The 20,494-nt window shown below is 39.6% G+C and overlaps 1 protein-coding gene across 4 annotated transcripts in view; it reads right to left on the reverse strand.

The window, feature by feature from the left end:
* The window catches only part of ANKS1B (ankyrin repeat and sterile alpha motif domain containing 1B), a 1,427,494-nt gene that overhangs the window by 1,250,341 nt on the left and 156,659 nt on the right, over window positions 1–20,494 (reverse strand). For all 4 annotated transcript variants that reach the window (XM_056798687.1, XM_056798685.1, XM_056798684.1 and 1 more), the window contains 2 exons: window positions 19,154–19,310; window positions 6,731–7,027 (listed from right to left, as the gene is read on the reverse strand). In XM_056798687.1, the coding sequence (XP_056654665.1) occupies window positions 6,731–7,027; window positions 19,154–19,310 (454 nt within the window). The remainder of the gene's footprint in view (window positions 1–6,730; window positions 7,028–19,153; window positions 19,311–20,494) is intronic.

The raw sequence follows: 20,494 nt of genomic DNA on the forward strand, positions 1-20,494 counted from the left end.
AGAGTCAGCCAGAACTAAACAACAAAAATATTTGTGATGTTAGACAGTCCAATTGTCATCCCCTTTGAGCTTTTTCATCTGTGATAGCCAGAAAAAAAAAATAGAAACATGTTCCTTGGGGAGAGTGGTTTTCCCCTCCAGATATAAAAGACAGATGGAGTGCTCATCAGAAGGAGGGCAGCTGCAATCACATCAGAGATGGGGCAAAGCTCTATGAGAGGTCACAGGGAAAATGGGGAAAAAGATGAAGGGGAAGAGAAATTGGAGAGAGGCCAGAGAAGGGTGTCAGGAAGCAGTCTGGGAACAGTGACCAAGAGGTGCTTTGTTCCAAGGAGACCAAGTCCTAAGCATGCCAGTCATGAGGATGAGGGATTTCAGTGCTCAAGGTGGCCCATTTCCTGCCCTGCCTTGGATAGAGAACATCACACAATATGGGCACTGAAAAGAACTCTAAACACTCTCCCCTCTAAGCCCCTCCTTTCCCAGATCAAGGCAGCTAGATAAAAAATAAGCTCATTTCTTGCCCCAATTCCTATCTTCTCTGACTATGTTAAGTACCTTATGAGAACTAGCCTTCAGAAAAACAAGTGAGAAACTAGGTGGCACAGAGGTTAGAGAGAGGGGTCTAGAGTCAGAAAGATCTGAGTTTAAATCTAGCGTCAGATTCTTATTTAATCACTGCCTTAGTTTCCTCATCTGTGAAATGGAGATAATAATAGCACTCCCAAGGTTGCTGTGAGGATCAAATGAGATAAAATTTGTCAAGCACTATATAAATTCTAGCTATCATCATCATATCAGACAGCTAAGGTTCTGATAGCTAAAATAATTTGCCTGAGGTCCCACAGCGAGGACTGTTGAGTTTGGGCTTCAAGTAGATTTATTTTATCATATTACAGATACATCTCACAGGATCCTAGATTCAAAGATGGCTTAGAGAACATCTAGATCAAACCTCCTCTTTTTCAGAAATGAGGGAGCAGAAGCCTAGAGTGGTGAAGAAACTGGCCCAAAGTCACACAGATAGGGACTGGCCCTGTTTAATATGGCCCTGGTCCTTCTGATTCCAAGTCTAGTGCCCCATCCACTACACCAAGAAGCCTCTAAATGAGCTGTGGATCACTTGGTATTTTTCTTAAGGAAACTCCACTATAGAAGATGTGGAGGGAAAGAAGGGCACAGAGTAAAGGACAAGAAGGCATGGAGGGTATGTTATGACAGTAGGGAGGGCAGATGGATTCCTAGTGTCACCAAGAGCAGCCTGAAGAACTTTTAGCCTGTGCTAAAAGGTCTCTAAGGAGCAAGAACCTACTGCCCTCCTAAACCCACCCAGGGTGGCTAATTGATGATAAGACCCATATGACCCAGAACGGTGAAGTGCCCTCCTCTTTTCTTATCTCTTCTTCTCCTGGGCTGCTCAAGCCTTCTTTGATCAGAAACTGAAATTTGTGTTTCCCAGAATCTTGGGGGCTCCTAAACACTGATATATTTTGGTTCATTCAGTTGATTTTTAGTCGTGTCCAACTCCTTGTGATCCCATTTGGGATTTTCTTGGCAAAGATACTGGAATAAAATGTCATTTCCTTCTCTAACTCATTTTACAGATGAGGAAATTGAGGCAAACAGGGTGAAATGATTTGTTCAGGGTCACACAAGTTAGTGAGTGAGGCTGGATTTGAACTCATGAAGACAAGTATTCCAGATACCAAGCCCAGCACTCTATTCAGAGGAACGCCAGGCTTCATTGTGTGTCATACTGCCTCTTAGGTTCTCCTAGTACTTACCATCTGCCTTGTCTCTAAACTGTAAACACACATAATCAACTGGCCTATTTATATAACCTAAGGACTCCTGGACCTTACCATCCACTGCACCCCTTCCATCTGCCCTATGTCCAAGTTGACCTTTATGACTTTTCTTTTTAGTGGTTTTGTGTTAAAATCTGAGCTTCTTAAGAGCAGGAACTATCTCACTTTCTCTAGTCATATCCCTGGTATTTAGCAAACAGTTAAGTACATAATAATTGCCTTTTGGAATCATCCTTTTACTTTTTTTCATTCATTTATCCCTGAGGTATAATTTACTTTTGGACTATTTTGTTAGGCATTTATTTCTCACATCAAATATTTAAAAGGTACTTGGGACAGTGGACAGATCATTGGACTTGGACTCAGATAGACAATGGTTCAAGCTCTACTCAAATACCCTCTGCATGACCCTGGTAAGTGTGGAAGTGAGAAATTGGGAATGGTTTGCAGCAGAGCTGGAATAGCTGGGCCTGCTGGCCTGTCATTCAAATGAGAACATTCTGTTTGGAATGTGACCAGGAGAAATTATTGGAGGTAGGATCTGACCAACTGAAGCCTGAGAGGTCTCTTGGCTTTGGAGACAGAAAGGAGAGGAGTTTCTTTGGGCTTTGGAGACAGAAGGAAAGAAGGACAAAGTCCGGCTCTCTCTGATTTCTGTGCTGTGATATAGTGACTGAACTTCCAGATCTATCAGTCCATTTTCCCAAATTGAACTCTATTCCACCATCATTCAACCTAAATTTTATTCTAGTATTAGGGAATCCCAAACCCTCTTTCCTTCCATTTCCCTATCATTCTCTTCTTCCCCAATAAACCCCTTATTTAATCTTAGAGAAGAGAAAGCATATGTCATAAAACTCACCCTGAGTTGATTTAGAAAGACCAACAGAAGAAGCAATTAAAAGGGGAGGGAGGAAGGGAAGAAGAAGGGAGGAAAGGGCAGATAAACAGAGGAAGGGAGGAAGGGAGAAGCCTCTGATCTTTAGTTATCATTTATCCTTGAAATAATCCCTTATTACATAAGTCACTTAACCTCTATGGGTCTCAGTTTTCTCATCTGCAAAATGAAGAAAGGGCATGTTGATTCAATGACTTCTAAGTTTCTTTCCTCCATGGTCCTATAAGCCTAAACTAAATCTAAACCAATTCAGTTGTTCCTAGTTCTGTCGTCTGAGGTCAAACAGAATCAGCCTAATTCTATCTGATTATTCTTCAATCTACAAATTTCTTGCTCCCTCCCTTGATATTCATTTGGCATGACAATGATGCCCTTCATCATGTAGGTTGCCCTCCTCTTAATGTTCTTAGCTTGTCTATGCCCATCTTCAAGTGTGGCACTGAACACAATACTCCAGCTGTGTTCCCTCTGACCAGGGACAGTGTACCAAAGAACTATCATCTCCCTAGTCCTGGATGCTGTGCCATTCAAGGAAGCCTAAGATTATATAATGGCTTCCATGGTTTATGCATCACACAGATTCATATGGAGTTTGAGGTCCCATAAAATCTCCAGTTCTTTTTCAAATGATCTGTTGCCTAGATATGCCCTTCCATCCTGGATGTGTAAAGTCTGGTAGTTAGACGGTGCACTCATTTCTAACAACTTTCATTTTAATAGAATCAGTTCTGTGTTCTTGCCAACCAAGATTTTTTTGGATACCATCATCTAAAGTGTGCTAGTTTTCTCTCTCAACTTAGTTTCATCTGCAGATCTGATAACTCAATTGTGCTTTTATGTAAGCCACTGACAAAAATTTTAATCCATGCAAGATCAAGCACAGATCCCTGGGGGTGGGGGGGACACAAAAGACCTTCTTCTAAATGAATACCATCCACAGAGTCTAGCCATTCAACTAGTTCCAGATCCATCTAAATATCCTGGTGCTTAGTTCATATCTCCTTGCCTTCTCCACTAGAATGCTGGGACACTTTGTCAAATGCTTTGCTGAATTCCAGACAAACTCTATTTTTAGCATTCTCCTTTCTTTACTAGTCTGATGATTGTGTCAAATGAGATTAGTCAGCATGATGTGTTCTAGAAGTAATGCTGGCTCTCTCTGATCACTGCTTCCTTTTCCAGATATTCATTAAACATCCATTTAATAATAATATATTCTGGCAGAATTTTGCCAGGAATCTAAGGCAAGATTGCAATCAATAGGCAAATTATAAGAAAATTATCAATCTAAGGCTCATGAATGGAAGGACATTATCAAAAGCATTTCCCACATTTCTTAATAAACATTTTTTTCTTCGTTGACATCAATTCACTAAACTCTTCCTCGGACATCTCATCTTAGTAGGGAGATGAAATATGGGTTCTCTAAGGTTCTCTAAAGAAGTCCAAGCTTTGATGGGCTACACCAAGTAAGAAAGACTTAGCATTTGAACTTCACTATGTAGTATATTTTTATTGCCATGTTGTGCAGTGGCTAGAGCTCTGGGCTTGGAGTCTTGAAGACTGAAGATCAAATCCAGCCTCAGGCACTTCCTAGCTGTGTGATACTGGATAAATCACTTAACCCTGTTTACTTCAATTCCCACACCTGTACAATGATCTGGAGAAGGAATTGGCAACCCACTCCAGTATCTTTGCCAAGAAAACTCCAAATGAGATCACAAAGAGTTAGACACAACTTGAAAAATGACTAAACTACAATACAATGGTTTTGACAAGAGATGATGAGGAACTAAATTATAGTAGTGGTGGGGTGACTGGGAAAATATGATCAGCGTTGTGAATGTAGAAATGAAAGAATTTAGCAACAAAGAACAATAGACATAAAATAAATGGGTGTCAAATGCTGATGAACATGGAAGATTCTCCTCTCTGATGAATCCTACTAGATTTCTTTCACTTTCCCATCCTTTTATTCCTACAGAATTTACTCTCTTTCCTTGACTTCTCCAACGTCTCAGTTCACCATCACCCTTCTAGCTTCACTTTCTTTAGTAAAAAATTACACACACTGGTGTATGTGTCTAAAAAAACATATCACTTATACATGTGTATTTAAAGATATGTAGGCATAGATAGGAGAATGTACCCATATATACATACCCATTTATCTTATACATACATACATGTGAATCTGTGTGCATGTGAATATATATACAAACATTTAGTAGCAATAGTCTACTAATATTCACTAAAAGGTCCTGAAAACTTTTAAGAAGTAAATACAAAATATAATCGACCCAATCAGAAATTAAATGATGTAGATTATTAGACCAAATAAATGGAATTTTCAAGTACTCTTAGACAACTGAGGCAGCAAATAAAGCTGCTAATAAAACTACTAATATAAACAGGACATTTTAAAACATTTACAATTCCAGAGGAGAATAAATATGCTCCAAAACTGTCAAAATTTCAAAGATTTCTGCCTGTAAATAGAATTTCGTTAAGTCTAAACTTGTGCGCCACATAATTTACCACATAGAATTGTTTTCATTTTTTCCCCCAATCAATGATTTAGAGCCAATTAATGAGTCATAAAAATGCTAAAATATACTGGTTTAAAGTAAGAAATTGATATTATTCTTTCTAGTCAGTTGAATAAACTGCCAGGCATTAAATTCTTGAAAGTAGGGCAGACATTCACATTTCAGCAGTGAACTTCCCTGGGAATCACATGATAGTTCATTTAGATAATGCAGGAAAATTAATTGATTACCAAAGAGTAAAGGAACAAAAAAAAAATCTTTTTTCTGGAAATGAAAAATTATTCAGGGAAGAAGACTGGCAGAGCTGCTGGAAGATTAATTAGTCTGCAGGATAATTTAGAGACATATTAACAACTCTGCTTGAAACTCCCTTGTGACTCACAAGATTAAATCCTAAACTGAGTTTCAGTGAAAATGCCAAAGGCAATGTGAAGGGTCTCTGTTCTCTCTTTGCCCTCCCACCACTCACTTCATTAGAAATTCTGATCAGGGAATTACTCGGAGATGACTTTCCCAGTGATTTACCATGTCACTTAATGTGTACACTGGCTCATGAGTCAGAACAAGCTGTCCATGCTTCCTCATCTGTGTCTGGACTCGCTGGCTTCCTTCCAGATTGGGCTGAAATGCCACCTTCTGCTGGAGACCTTTCCTGGCCTCCCCGGCTGCTAGCGCCTTCTTGGGCATCACCTTCTATCTCCCTTTTTTTCTTTATGTTTACCAATTTCCATGCATGTTGCTGTCCTGTTTCAAAGATAAGTGACTGGAGGACAGGGACAGCTTGGGTATCTCTCCATACTGCCTGTGCCTGAGTGATATGAGTATCCTGACTTAAAATCCAAGTTGTTTTTTCCTAATAAATCCTCACCATAGAATCTAAAGTCCGACAAATTCTTCAAGATAAACTTGTAGTCCCATCTCCTCATTTTTAACAGATGAGGAGAAGAAAAGCAGATAATTAACTTGATCAGAATCACATAGTAAGAGGGATTGAATACAAACAATTCCTCTTACTCCAAATCCAGGGCTCCTTCCACATATAAAGAAAGAAGCCAACAGAGAGAATTGGGCAGCTAAGTAGCCTAATGGATAGAGAGCCAGTGGTCCTGGGTTCAAATCTGACCTTAGACACTTTCCAGCTATGTGACCCTGAGCAATTCACTTAATTCCCATTGTCTAAGCCTTACCATTCTTCTACCTTGGAACCAATACACAGCATTGATTCTAAGCCAGGAGGTAAGGTTTAAAAAAAAGGAAAAAAGAATCCAATGGGCTCACATAATAAGAGATTTGCAAGTCTTACAATCTTATATAACTACTAGTTATTATAGTTCCTTTCAGTGTCGATACTGACAGTATTGCCAATATCAATCTTATTTTTAGAGTATTATTAGCATGACTGTTGTTGCTAATAGGAAGTTTAAATGGCGACCCGAGCCATCCAAGTCCCAAAAAGAAGCAGGGAGCCCTCTCACCTGACAGCTCACGTCCATTCCTGCCTCGAGCAGCACCTGGACCACAGCCTTATGGCCATTGCGGGCAGCCAGGTGCAGGGGCGTGTGCTTGCGGGTGTTACAGCTCATGAGGTTGGGGTGGGCGCTGATGATCATCTTCACCACCCGCAGCCGGCCGTAAAGAGCCGCCAGATCCAGGGGCGTCTCCAGCTTGCTATTGCGGATGGTCGGATCCGTGAGCTCCTCCAAGAGGACGGCGACGACTTCCGAGTGTCCGTACTGAGCAGCGCAGTGCAACGCCGTCTCGTTTTCATTATTCTGGTTCAAAACGACAGCAAAGGTAAGTGGTGAGTTGAAAAATTCAATAAAATTATTACAATTTGACATTGATTTGGTTAACATAAAATCCAGTCAAGTAGAAAACATGCCCTTTCTCCACCCCCCACCTTAAACTGTACTTAACTTGTTTATAGCTTACAGAAGAAAACCATCATCATCATCATCATCATCATCATCATCATCAAGGCAGACATGGAAGCCAAGGAGCAAAAATCTTTGGTTCCACATTTTGAGAAACGATCTAAAGGAAGCATTTTTCTATCACATGGAATAAACAAACGATTGAATCCTGGACCTTCCACTGACTACCTGTTAACTTTGGGCAAATCATTGCCTTTCTCTGAACTTGAATTTTTTTTAACCCTTTCCTCTGCCTTAGTATCAATTCTAAGAGAAAAGAATGGCAAGGGTTTCATGCATACATATAGGATGTAGTTTTCCATGGAAACAAACATGGTGGCAGCTAGGTGGTGCAGCAGATAGAATACAGGGACTGGAGTCAGGAAGATTTATCTTCCCAAGTTCCAGTCTGGTCTCAGACACTTAGCTGTGTGACCCTGGGCAAGTGTCTTAACCCTGTTTGTCTCCATTTTTTCCTCTTTAATATAAACTGTAGAAAGAAATGAATGACAAACTATTCTACTATCTTTGCCAAGAAAAGCCCAAATGCAGTCACAGAGAGACACATGCCTGAATGATAGAAGTCCACTCTTTTAGTGGCAGCTAGAGAGTGAAGTGTATAAAGCAGAGATCCTGGGGTCAGGAAACCCTGGGTCCAAATCTGATCTCAGACACTACTAACTGTGTGACCCTAGACAAGTTACTTAATGTTGTTGCCTTAGTTGCTCATTTGTAAAATGAGCTGGAGAAGGAAAAGGCAAAACCACTCCAGTATCTCTGCCAAGAAAACTCCCAATGGGATGATGAAAGGTTTAATAAAACAAATCAACAAGAGAAATAAATGATTTGATGACTTTTGAGAGGGCCCCCACTGGCTGTGGGAGTCCTATTCTGTGCATTTCTGGTGGTCTGTGGGTGAGATATGTGAATAATAACTTTAAATGTAAGTCTCTACAACTACAAATATCATCAAGCCTGATGTCTAGAATTTAAAACACTTACTAACGTTTAAAAGATAAGTAATTGGGTAGCTCAGTGGATTGAGAGCCAGGCCCAGATACAGGAGGTCCTAGGTTCAAATCTGGCCTCAGACACTTCCCAGCTGTGTGACCCTGGGCAAGTCACTTGACCCCCATTGCCTAGCCCTTACCACTCTTCTGCCTTAGAACCGATACACGGTATTGACTCCAAGAAGGAAGTTAAGGGTTTTAAAAATAAATAAACAAATAAATAAACAAACGAATGAATGAATGAATGAATGAATAAACAAATAAATAAATGAAAGATAGGCTACTAAATTCACTTTCAAATAATTTTTCTTTCAAAAATGTGTCTTTTCCTTTACTCTAAGACATTCTCAAAATTAAGATTCTGGAATGAGGGGGATCTTCCCTCTCTCCATCTCGCTATCCCTTCTTCCTCCCCACAAGAGGTTCATATCTTTATTCAATTCAACCAACATTTAGTAATCATTTACCATATGCCAGGGTTGAAGGGCTGAAGCTACAAAGATAAAAACAAAATAACTCCTGCCTTCAGGGAGCTTATGTTGTATGTGAAAATGTGGAAAAGGGAGAGATTATAAAATTATTTTTATATTTTAGGGGAAGACCTATAATTGTAGATTTAGAACTAGAAGGCCTTTAGACGCCATCTGGTCCACCTCCATTTTCTAGATGAAGAAACTTAGGCCACAGAGAATTTGCACATGGTCACACTAATAGAAAAGTAAAGAGTTGAACCAAGTCAACTTACTCCATAAATCGCTGTTGTTTTATCATTTCAGTTGTTGACACTTTCAGACCCCATTTGAGGTTTTATGGATACAAGATTAGTTTGCCTTTTCCTCTTCCAACTCATTTTACAGATGAGGAAACTGAGTCAGAGTTATGTGACTTCCTCAGGGTCACATAGCTAGTAAATATCTAAGACCAGATTTGAATTCACAAAGATGAGTCTTACTGACTCCAAGTCTGGTGCTCTATCCACTGTGCTACCTAGCTGGGCCATCTTACTCCATATCCACTATACTCATCCTCCTATCACTATATTAACTTCATCTTGGAACTTCCTTCCTAGGCTCCAATGGTGATTCTCTCTTTCATGTGTTGTTATGTATTAGCAGCCCTGAAAAAGGCTGAGGTAAAAAGAATTAGATTCTTGGTACCAGGCAAAACAGACTAGCCTCCTACTTTGATGACCTTGATTATAAAACACTTCAAGGGTCAGGGCTTCGGTTTCCTCATCTATAAAAAAGGGGGGGGCAATAAATCTTTGATTTACCTCTTCAACAATAGCCACTTCTTCCTGGACCTCAGCTTTCTCCAGGGTGTGCAAGAGGACTTTCCCTCTCTGAAGTCCTTTCCAGATCAAACCCTACAAGCTTATGAAGAATAAGCTAGACTGGACAACCAAGTATAACCTGTTGGGACAGAGTAGTTTGTCTATTCTGCCCATCCATAGCAAGCATATCTCCATTAATAGCCTTTGGCAGCTAGATGGCACAGTGGATAGAGAGCCAGACTTGAAGTCAGGACTACTCATTTTCATGAGTTCGAATTTGGTCTCAGACCATACTAGCTGTGTGACCCTGGGCAAATCACTTAGCTCTGTTTGTCTCAGTTTCCTCATCTATAAAATGAGCTGGAGAAGGCAATGATGAACTATGCCAAAATCTTTGTCAAGAAAACTCAAATGAGGTTACAAAGAGGTGGCCAAAACTGAAATGACTGAACAAAACATCTCTTCCCTCTTTGAGTCCCGTGATCCTAGAAGAAATAATAGTCATTGTCTATAAATATGCCATTCATTAGGAATTAGGGAGCCTGAATTCCAATTCTGTCTCTGATGCTTATTAGTTCTATGACCTGAAGTAAGTCACTTCATCAATCTCTGCAACCATAAAATGAGAGTGGATCAGATAACTTCCAAGATTCCTTTCAGCTCTAGAATCTAGAAGGATGAACCAACTTGGCATATTCTCATGTATTACTGATACAAACTGCCATTGGGAAGTACAGTAGACTGAATAGGATATTAGATCTAAAGTTAGGAACCCTGTCATTCAAATCCTGCCTTATTTGCTTGCTAGCTGTATAACTCCTTGGTAACTCATTTATCCTTCTTAGTTCTCAATTTCTTCATCAATAAAATGACATGATTTGTCTATATGATATCTTAAATACCTTTTCTTTTAAAATTAATTCATTTACTTTACATGCGTTTATAATCTGTCCCTTCCACTATCCTTCTTCCATTGAACAAAAGAAAAAAGAAACGCCTCATCATAAAGATGCACAGTCCAAAAAATATACATTCCTACATTGTCTACAATTAAAAACACATGTCTTTCTCTGCCTTATAAGTCTATCTCCTCCCTGGAGGAGGCAAACTTCATCTTTGCTCTTCAGTCTTCTGAACTGGTGGCTTATCATTACACTGCTTTGAGTTCAAGGTCTTTCAAGTTGTTTCATATGATGATGTTACTGGTCATACGATCTCTTAAAAAATCCTTCCTGTTCTAAATTTCTGATTCCACATCTTTCATGAAGTATTCACATTACCTAAAATTCCCCCATATCCAAGCCCCTTGTGTGAGGAAGGAGTAGGGAAGGGTGAAAGGGCAATCAGAGCTCAGTGTAGAGTTGAATGAAACATGGTGTAGAAATTGGAGGGAAAAAAAGCAATTTGGGGTTTGGTGTCACTAAAAACTTTCTAATAATCAGCTTGGTAAAAGTAGAATGGGCTGCCTGGGGTGATAGAGATTTTCTCATTAATGGAAGTCTTCAAGAAATGACTAAATGGCCTCTTGAGGAATGTTGTGGAGATGAACCAGATGATCTCTTCTGCCTCAGATTCTGTGGTTCTATGACACTTTGATAGACTCATGATTTTAGAGGATCCTGGACCCCCTTAAACCCACATCCATCAGTGCAGAATTTTGAATTCACTTTTGCTAATACTCATAAGTATCTAAGAGTATATTTGCAACCCTACTTTCCATTGTCCATTCCAATTTCACCAAGAATGATTCAAATCACTTGAAGTCCACACCAGGGTTTTATCTTCATTATTGTCACCTTTTTGGGAGGCTGGGTTATTGACATAGGGTTACCTTTACAACATCTCTTTTGCAGGCTCCCTTCTTTCCTCTGACACTGCCAGCACTCCAGTTCAGAGCCTCATCACTTCATGCAGGGATTTCCCAAGTCTTCTGGTTGGTCTCCTTGCTTCAAGTGTCTCCCCATTCCAGTTCAACCTCTTCTCGCTGTCATAGGGATCTTCCTAAAGTACAAGTCTGGCCATGTCAACCCCAACTTGATTCAAAAAAATTCTAATGGCTTCTTATTACTTTCAGAATCAAGTGTGAGCTCCTTTTAAAGCCTTCTCTAACTTGGCCTCTTCCACTGTCCCATATACCTGGAATTCTTTCCTTTCTCATCTCTGGCTCCTGGCCTTACTGGCTTCTTCAAGTCCCAGCTAAAATCCCCTGTTTTACAAGAAGCCCTTCCTGGTTCCCTTTATGCGAATTGCCTTCTGAGACTATCATTGATTTATCTTTCTACATTTTTTCTGTATCATTATTCAATGTCTTCCCCCTTTAGACTGCAACCCCCTTGAAAGCAGGGGCTGATTATTTTGCCTTAAAGGCATAGTACCTACCATGTAGTAGATGTTTAAGAAAAGCTTGCTGACTTGACTTCTACCTTCTAAGAACACTTTAATGTCAATGTATATTGCCCAGATGATCATTTGTACCTGGATGGGCAGTCTGTTGCATTTATCCATCAAAAGGTGTATCTGGCAGAATAACCATGGATGGATGGTGATAAAAGAAAGATATCAGGGTGGATTCCTTTTGGGAAACTACATAACATTTTCTATATCCCCAGAATGCTCAACACTGCAGCAGTCTATGGTATCAGTGTTCTCTCAACATGTAGTAGAAAGAGCACCAGGTTTCAAGCCATATAGTTATATTTCCTGTTATTAAGAGGACCAGAGAAAAACTCCTATTGATTTGAGTAGATCCTCCATGGAAGACTTATAGGGAAAACATGGGCGAAATTTGAACATGGTGAGAAAACATGATGTGGTTATTACTTGCATCAGTGGAAAAAATACCATCACTGCCAAAATCAGTGAAATCAGGCAAAATTGCAGAATTTATTTCAATGGATATCTTGTGAACCCCATACCTAAAATAGAATGCTTCTTCCTCAAGCAATTTGCCTGAAGACTTCTAATGGGGGAAAAACCATTCCTTCCCCAACATGAATTGGGACTAAAGAAACAATGCTAGACTAAGTGTTGGGAAAAACTGGCTTAAAATTTGGGGTCTTCTACTTAGCATCCATGTTACCTTGAGAAAGTTACTTCATTTCTCTGGCTTTGTATTTTTTCATCTATAAAATGAGGATGTTGGACTAGATGGTCCTTTCAGCTTTTAATCTATGATGCTTTTACTAAAAGTGTTAAGAAATTTTTCAGAATATCTAAATTGCCTCTGCAACTTCTGTTCATCATCACCCTTGGGTCTTCTGGGACCACCAAAGCAAGTCTACTCCCTCCTTCTCATGACAATCTTTAAGATACTTGGAGAACACTATCACATCTTCCCTTAGTCTTCTCTTCCCCAAGCTAAAAATGCCCAGTTCCTTCAACTGACCCTCATATAGAATGAACTCAAAGCTTTTCACTCTCCATTACCATTTATCTACATTTCCTGGCCCATTGTCATTTCTGAAGGACTTCATATTTATTTCTTGGGTGGCCAGGGCCAAAGAATTCAGCACCAGGTTGCCAGCCTACCAGGGATGAGTCTCCCTGTACATAGCAAGACTGATCCTCAAATAACATCCAGATCTTTGGCTGAGATCATAATCAAAATACTTCTAGTAAGGAAAAATTCTGCTAGAGCTTGCCCCTTGTCCTGGCTTAGCCTTTAAGAATGCAGGGTCACCTCCAAGCCACAATGAGGTGTTTGTGGAGGCCTTTGGCTCCCCAAATGAGGTTGGGAAATCATGAATACAATCCAGATGGTGGGCAAATTACATCATCTTATTTCCTGCTGATTTGTCACTTGCTCCGAATTTATAAATTTCTCCCAGTTAAGAACCAGCAGGAATTTTATGGAAGTCAGAAATAAGAAACTGAATCAGAGAGTTTAATTGTAAAGAGGAAAACAGACAAAACATTCAGAGACAGAGAAACCCTGAAACAATTCTGAGACAGAATCTCTTGCCAACAATGTCCCCCAAAACCAATCATTGGAGGTTTCAAGGAGTCTGAGAAGGGAGGAACAATAGAAGCAAGATAATTTAAATATATTGAATCTTCAAATATCTATCAAAACTTTCGGCTAAAATTCACCTTGATTTCTAAGGCTTAGTTCTGCCACATACACATACACAAGCTTTTTACCTTAAAATGTGCCATGACAGTGAGTTATAAAGCAAATGACACTGACAGTCTACTTTTGATTCTAAAGGAGTACTGTGAGTGGCACAAGTGAAGACATCTGATGCCAATGATAGGGGGAAAACTGAGCATTTCCTGGTTGAGACTTATTTTGATATGTGTAAAGACTTCCATTATCCTGCTCTAAAAATTCAAATGAGAATTTAGTGAGGAGGGAAGTTCAGAAAGGAGTTTAGAAAAAGACAAGCCCTGATGGGGCTGATAATAGAAGTTTAATGGGCACTGGGGCTAAGAGACATAAAATATGCCCAAGGCAAGCAACATTTCAAGTATGTCCCCAAGAAAATGTTTCAAGACAAACTCATAGAAACTTAAGATAATAGACAATCACTAAAAGAGACCTAAGGGGACATTTAGACCTATCTCCATCATTTCACAGACAAGGAAACTGAAGCCCAAGAAGATTGAGGAATTTGCCCCAACACTCACAGGAATAGGTAATAAAGTGAGAAATTGAATGAGAACCTCTATCTCCATATTCAGTACCCTACCACACCAAGATGCCTCTCAGTTAGAATTAAGAAAGATTAGAATGGTAGAGAAACAAAACAGAGCATAGGATTCTGTGGGGCAGAGAGGACATGGAACTGGTTTCCATTAGTGGAAACCCCAGAAAAACTGAGACACCTTTGTTGAAGGCTGCTATAATACGAGAGAGAGAGAGAGAGAGAGAGAGAGAGAGAGAGAGAGAGAGAGAGAGAGAGAGAGAGAGAGAGACAGAGAGAGAGAGAGAGAGAGACAGAGAGACAGAGAGACAGAGAGACAGAGAGAGAGAGACAGAGACAGAGAGACAGAGAGACAGAGAGACAGAGACAGAGACAGAGACAGAGACAGAGACAGAGACAGAGAGACAGAGAGACAGAGAGGAGAAGAAGAAGAAGAAGACCTACCTGGGATATAGTTACTGGTAGGAAGTCATTAAGTTTTTTATTTTAACAGTTTATTCCCACTAACCAGATGCTAAAATCAGCTGGGCAGATACATGGTTCTGTGGATAGAACATAGGACTTGGAATAACTAAGACCCAAGTTCAAAATCTGCCTCAAGCACATATTGACTCAGGGAAAATCACCTAACCTCTGGGAGCCTTAGTTTTCTAATCCATTAGTTAGTTAGTGGTAGTCTCTCCGTGACCGAGAATGACAATTGTCTTTGTGCATTATCATCTATTGATGTACCCTCATGTGGCTTTGGAGTCCAAAGACTGAGGTGCAGAGTTTGTGGCACATCCATTAAATGGTGATAATGAGAGCACCTTACCTCGCAAAGTTGTGGAGGTCAAAGAAGTTAATATGTGCAGAGTGTTTTTCCAAGTCTTACAACTTATACAGATTCTAGCTATTATTTTTCCCAGCTGCTAAGGAGTTGAAGCTAAACTTTATTGTCCTGGGACAAAATCCTAGCTACCTTATCTTAGTTACAGTTCTAGCAGAAGGCAAGATCCACTAAGTCAGCTCTGAGTAAGAATTGGTGCCAAGAAAAGTTGACTGGGTGATGAGGTTGGGGAGTGGGGTAGCCATCCATGCCTATACCATTCTTCAAAATAAAAGATTCATCTTGAAACATATCTGAAGATGCTCTTTCTCACTTACAACTCTACAAGCATATTAGAAATAACATCCCTAAGCCCAAGCCATTTTCTTCCACCATTTAAAAATTCTTTTGTATCTACTTAGCTACATTTATGTTATACCACTTCCTGCCGCCCCAAAATAGAATTTGAGATCCTTGATGTAGGGCTCAGCACGCTTTTGTCCCTGGATCCCCAACTCACTGTGAAGTTCTTGGCTGTAGTGGGTGCTTGATGGGCACTTGCTGAATCACACCAAATTGAATTTTACCCACACAAATCACAAGAGTATCTTGGTTCATTTAGATGCATCTTTGGTCACCCCAAAGCCAGCATCCTACCTTTTTGTTTGTGTCTGGTTTCCTTTCCCTATGTTAACCACACTTTTAAGGCCAACCACCAGATGGCTCATCTCATAATCAACTTTAACTTTGAGGTTTCTGGTATATGGTTTCATCATCTCTTGAATTACCTTTTTAATATATTATGCTTTGAGAGAGAGCTAACGGGGCATAGTTGAGGAAGACCTGAGTTCAAAAAGACATGTGTCCCGCCTCTGACACTTAGTTTCTCAGTTCTCCTGAAGTAACTTTCAAAAACTTTAAGATTTAAAAAACAAGTTCATTTTTTCTGGATGAAGGCAATTCCTCATGGACACTTTCCTATACCAATTAAATCATGCTTCCTTCCAAATTGTTTTGAATGGTGATAAGAGATGATGCCACCTGTCATGTTGAAAAGTTTCAACTCCTGAGTTTATTAGCAGACACATACTTTGAGCCCTCATTTTTTTCATACTCAAAACAAAGGGATATTTCTTGTGCCAACTTCTGTTCATCAAGCCTTTTCAGCTCTATTCTTCTCATCATCAGATGCTTTTCTCTGAGTCTTCATTCACGCCTCACGTCCCTTTTTGGCATGTAGTTCAAACGTCCTTCAAATGTCCCGCAACTCCCGATGCAGGGGGACGATCTGCCAGCGATGCTCGATTATGCCAGCTTGCCCTCTAGTAACCCACTTACACTCACCTTGGACAGCGGCCAACCTCCAGCTTTCTGCCACTGGTGTAATTCAATTGTTGGGCTGCCTGCTGGCTTTTGAATGCAGCTTTATAGAATGGGAACAGTAGGGGGCATGCGGAGCTCAAGATGCTTATCTTTGTTCTGTATTAGTGGACTCCAGTTTACATTGGAGGGCCTGCGGTCTTGCTCATTTCAAATCCTAAAGGCAGAATTAGTTCATTGATGCTTCCTTTGTGTGGAAAACTGAGCCCATATGTCACCTTCAGCTCAAACTTGTTTTGATTTGGGCCACATACTTTAAGAGCACCCAGTGACTTCTGCATTTATAGATTTCTGCATCAGCATACATACACATGCAGATCTACATATATGCACAAACAGAATTTAATGCAATCCAAAAATGCTCTGATTTAGCACTCTGTTCAGTCATGTCTGACTTTTCATGACCCCATTTGGGGTTTTCTTGGCAAAGATACTGGAGTGGTTTGCCATTTCCTTCCCCAGCTCATTTGAGTGATGAGGAAACTGAGGCAAGCAGGGTTAAGTGACTTGCCTAGGATGATACAGCTAGAAAAATCTGAGGCTGGATTTGACTTCAGACTTGGCACTCTATCCACCTTACCACCTAGTCACTCCAATCAAGCACATCATCATCATAACAGATAACTATAGAGTTTAAGTTTTCAATCACTTTATACTTTAATTCAATCTTTTAACTGCCACTTAATACATGTGAGACCTGGATCATGGTCTGGGTTTTGAGTCTTTGCTCTCATTACAGATGTGCAACCTCAGTCATTTCCCCATCTGAGTCTTAGCGTCCATATCCATTAAATAGGGATAATACTATTTCTTGGGAAAGTCATTAAACCTACTGCTGCCTTCAGTTTCCTTTTCTATAAGACAAGAGGATTGGACTAGATGGCCTCTAGCAGAGTTTCTCCCAGATCTTGGATACTATGACCTTTGGGGGGCTCGGTTCCCTTATCTGTAAAATACGGATATCATTGATTTGAAGCTAGAAAGGACCTCAGACATCAAACATCCTTCTCTCATTGTACAAATAAGGAAACTGAGGTTCAATATAGATTAAGGAACTTTCCCAACATCACACAACATATATCAAAAGCAAGATGGGAATCTAGTTCCTCTACATCCATAGATGAACCACACTGGACTAGAGGTCCTCTAAGATCCCCACAGCATTAGAGCTATGGTCTTTCATTTCTATAATCTTATTTGAGCCTCACAAGAATACTACGAAGTAAAGACTAAGAGGTACTAAGATCACATACTGAGAGATAGAAAGAACCCCAGAAGTCTTCTAGTCCAAACCCCTCATTTTACAAATAAGGCTCAGAAAAAAACCCAGTGATTTGCCTATGCTCTCATGAGCTATAAGAGTTTCAGAGACAGGATTTGAATCCATTTCATCCAGCCTCCAAGTCCAGCATCCTATCCACTACAGCACTTAGTTCTCCTTATCACTTACCACAGTCTAATACTGAGTCATGTCACTTCATTTTTTCTGGACTTTGAGTTTCCCCATATGTGAAAGGAGTTGCACTAGATGATCTCTGAGATGCCGTTTATTTCTATATATATAAGTCCATTACCCTACAAATTCAACAAGAATTCCATAAGACCTAGTTAAGCTGGTGCTGTCCTAGGTGCTGAAAGATGCAGAACCAAAACCGAAATAACCTCTGGTCAAGAGTTATCTATTTCTATTGGGTTAAGAGAGACAAACTGACTCAGGGACTAGTCGAATGAGAGGGTTCAATGTCTTGAATTGGGATTCTAGGATTAGGTAATGAGTAAAAGAAGAATGAGTCCTACATCTGAAAGCAAGTGCCCTAGACTACCAAGAGGAGTTGGTAAGTTGGGGGAAATTGGCAAAAAGCTACCAAAACCTCATAGTATTAGATCCAGATATCTTTTTTCTCTTCCATCAAACTGCTCTTCTCTCATTCTGATGTATGCTAAGCATAGGAGAAAGTTAATAAATATTTGTCAAATAAATCAATCTGGTTCAGAGCTTAGCCCAGTGCCTGAGGCATACAGGAAAAGGAGCATACTAAGTGCTTGTTGATTGATTTGTCAGTTGAAAAGAGTAGGACATCAGCAATAAATGGATTTAGGCAATTGTTGAGTAATTTAATATTTTCATTCAAATAATTTAAAACTAATTTCAACAACTCTAAGAAAGACATTATTTTGAATGCAGTATGTATAAGATCTTGTGATGATAACTTTAAAACGATGTTTTGTTTAAGAGAGATACCAATACTAGTTAGTCAAGTGAAGTAGAAGGAACACCAACTCCAGAGTCAGAAGGACCTAGGTTCAAAACCTGCCTCTGCTATTTGTTACCTGTTTGATCATAGGCAAGTCATTTAATTTCCCTGGGCCTTAGTTTCTTCGTCTGTAAAATAAAGATCCTAGACTAGATTAGACCTCGTGTTCCTTCTCTCTTATCTATGATCCTCTGATATGCTTTGTCCACTGAATACTTGTTACAAGTCTGACCTATGTTCCACCTAGGAATAAAAACAGGATGTTTTTATAACTTGAGAATAAGACAATTTTCAAGATTGTTCCTTATATAAGAGTTTTCCTTGTTAGGCCACATTTGAAGACTGCTGGATCTGCTATTGTGTCATCATAGAGATTCTCTATAAAGACAGACATTCTCCATGCCTGCTCATCCTGTGCTGAGAAGGAGGGTGATATAATAAATAAATAAATAAAGGTGATATAACAAGAAAAGCTATTTACAAAAACAAATTTCACAAAGTAAATCAACCATCATACTCATAATCTTCAGCAAAATAACCAGCAGTTCCAAAACACTTTTTTCTATGGCCTGCCTTGACAAAGCTTTTTGAAAACCAGAACACCAGATGTGGGTACCTGTTCATTGACCCTGGAATGTGAAGGTCCATGGTGGATCAGAATTTTGACAATCTCCACATCTCCCTTCCACGCAGCAAGGTGTATAGGAAAATAGCCCTTGTTGTCAGCTACATTTGTTGAGGCCTCATACTGAAGCAGCTTGAGCACTATATCTCTGGTGAGAAAAAGAATACAGGTCAGAAGAAAAACAAGAGATGACAATTTTTTTTAAAAAGGCAGTTTTCCTTAAAGTGTTGACCACTTAAACCAATAATGAGTTACTTCTGAGTGACTCTACACTACAGTTAGAAACTCAGGCTTGAGCATCAGTAGCTCTGCCAATTTCACTTACCTCCACACGAGCAGGAGTTTGACTAAATCACCAAAGTGTAGTAAACAAAGAAAAATCCTTTGCTTAGTGAGATTTGATTCCTTCATTTGACTGACTTGGAAAGAAAAGCTCCCCCCAGTCAAGAATTTTGGAATATCAGACCCTAAAATTCTGATTCCTATTCAGGTTTCCTTTTCCTGCCAATTTTCTTTTCTCCACTAATTTATCTCTTTCTGAGCTCTGGAGAAGTATTTGTTGTATTATCAGATGTCATATGGAAAATACATTTTTTGAAGTATACTACTGAAATGCATTTAGACATCATTCATGGAAAAAATAAGAAACACAGGTGTTTACAGAGATGGGACAGAAAACGTAAGAGGGAGAGTAGTCAGCTACAGAGGACAAATTCTATAGACTACCACCATTCACAAAATGGAACCAAAGAACCTCAAAGATAGACAGGACCTCAAGAGGTCATCATCTAGCAAAGCATCTTTATTTTACAAATGAGGGACCTGAAGCCCCCAAATGGGAAGTGACTTGCCCAAAGTCATCTAGATAATGAATGCTAGTGTGAGAATGAATAAATGAAAAAATATTTATTCTGGACTTCATGTGTCAAACACAATGCCAAGCTTTAGATATATAAAATGCAAACAAGTAAGATGATATCTACCTTTAAGGAGCTTATATAATAAAAAGGAAGACAATATACATAAAGGAGTGTGGCCAGTGGGAAGTATAGGGACAGAAGAGTCAGAGTGAACAGTATTAGAATCATAAGGCAATTGATTGGTATGGATTTTATAGGAATAGTCATATTGATTTACCATAATCAGAGACAGGGTTTGAAATAGAAGGAATATATGCAGCAAGTAGAGATTTTGGTGGGTCAGAGAGCAGAAAAGGAAAATGTTCACCAGAGCTTAGAGTTACTCACAGGAGAGGGTAACTTGTAAATGGAGGTGGAGCCTGGATAACAAGTGGCATAGCATTTACATGAATGATTAATAAGAATTAGAATG

The sequence above is a fragment of the Monodelphis domestica genome, chromosome 5 (assembly GCF_027887165.1).
Source record: "Monodelphis domestica isolate mMonDom1 chromosome 5, mMonDom1.pri, whole genome shotgun sequence".
Classification (NCBI taxonomy): Eukaryota; Metazoa; Chordata; class Mammalia; order Didelphimorphia; family Didelphidae; genus Monodelphis; species Monodelphis domestica.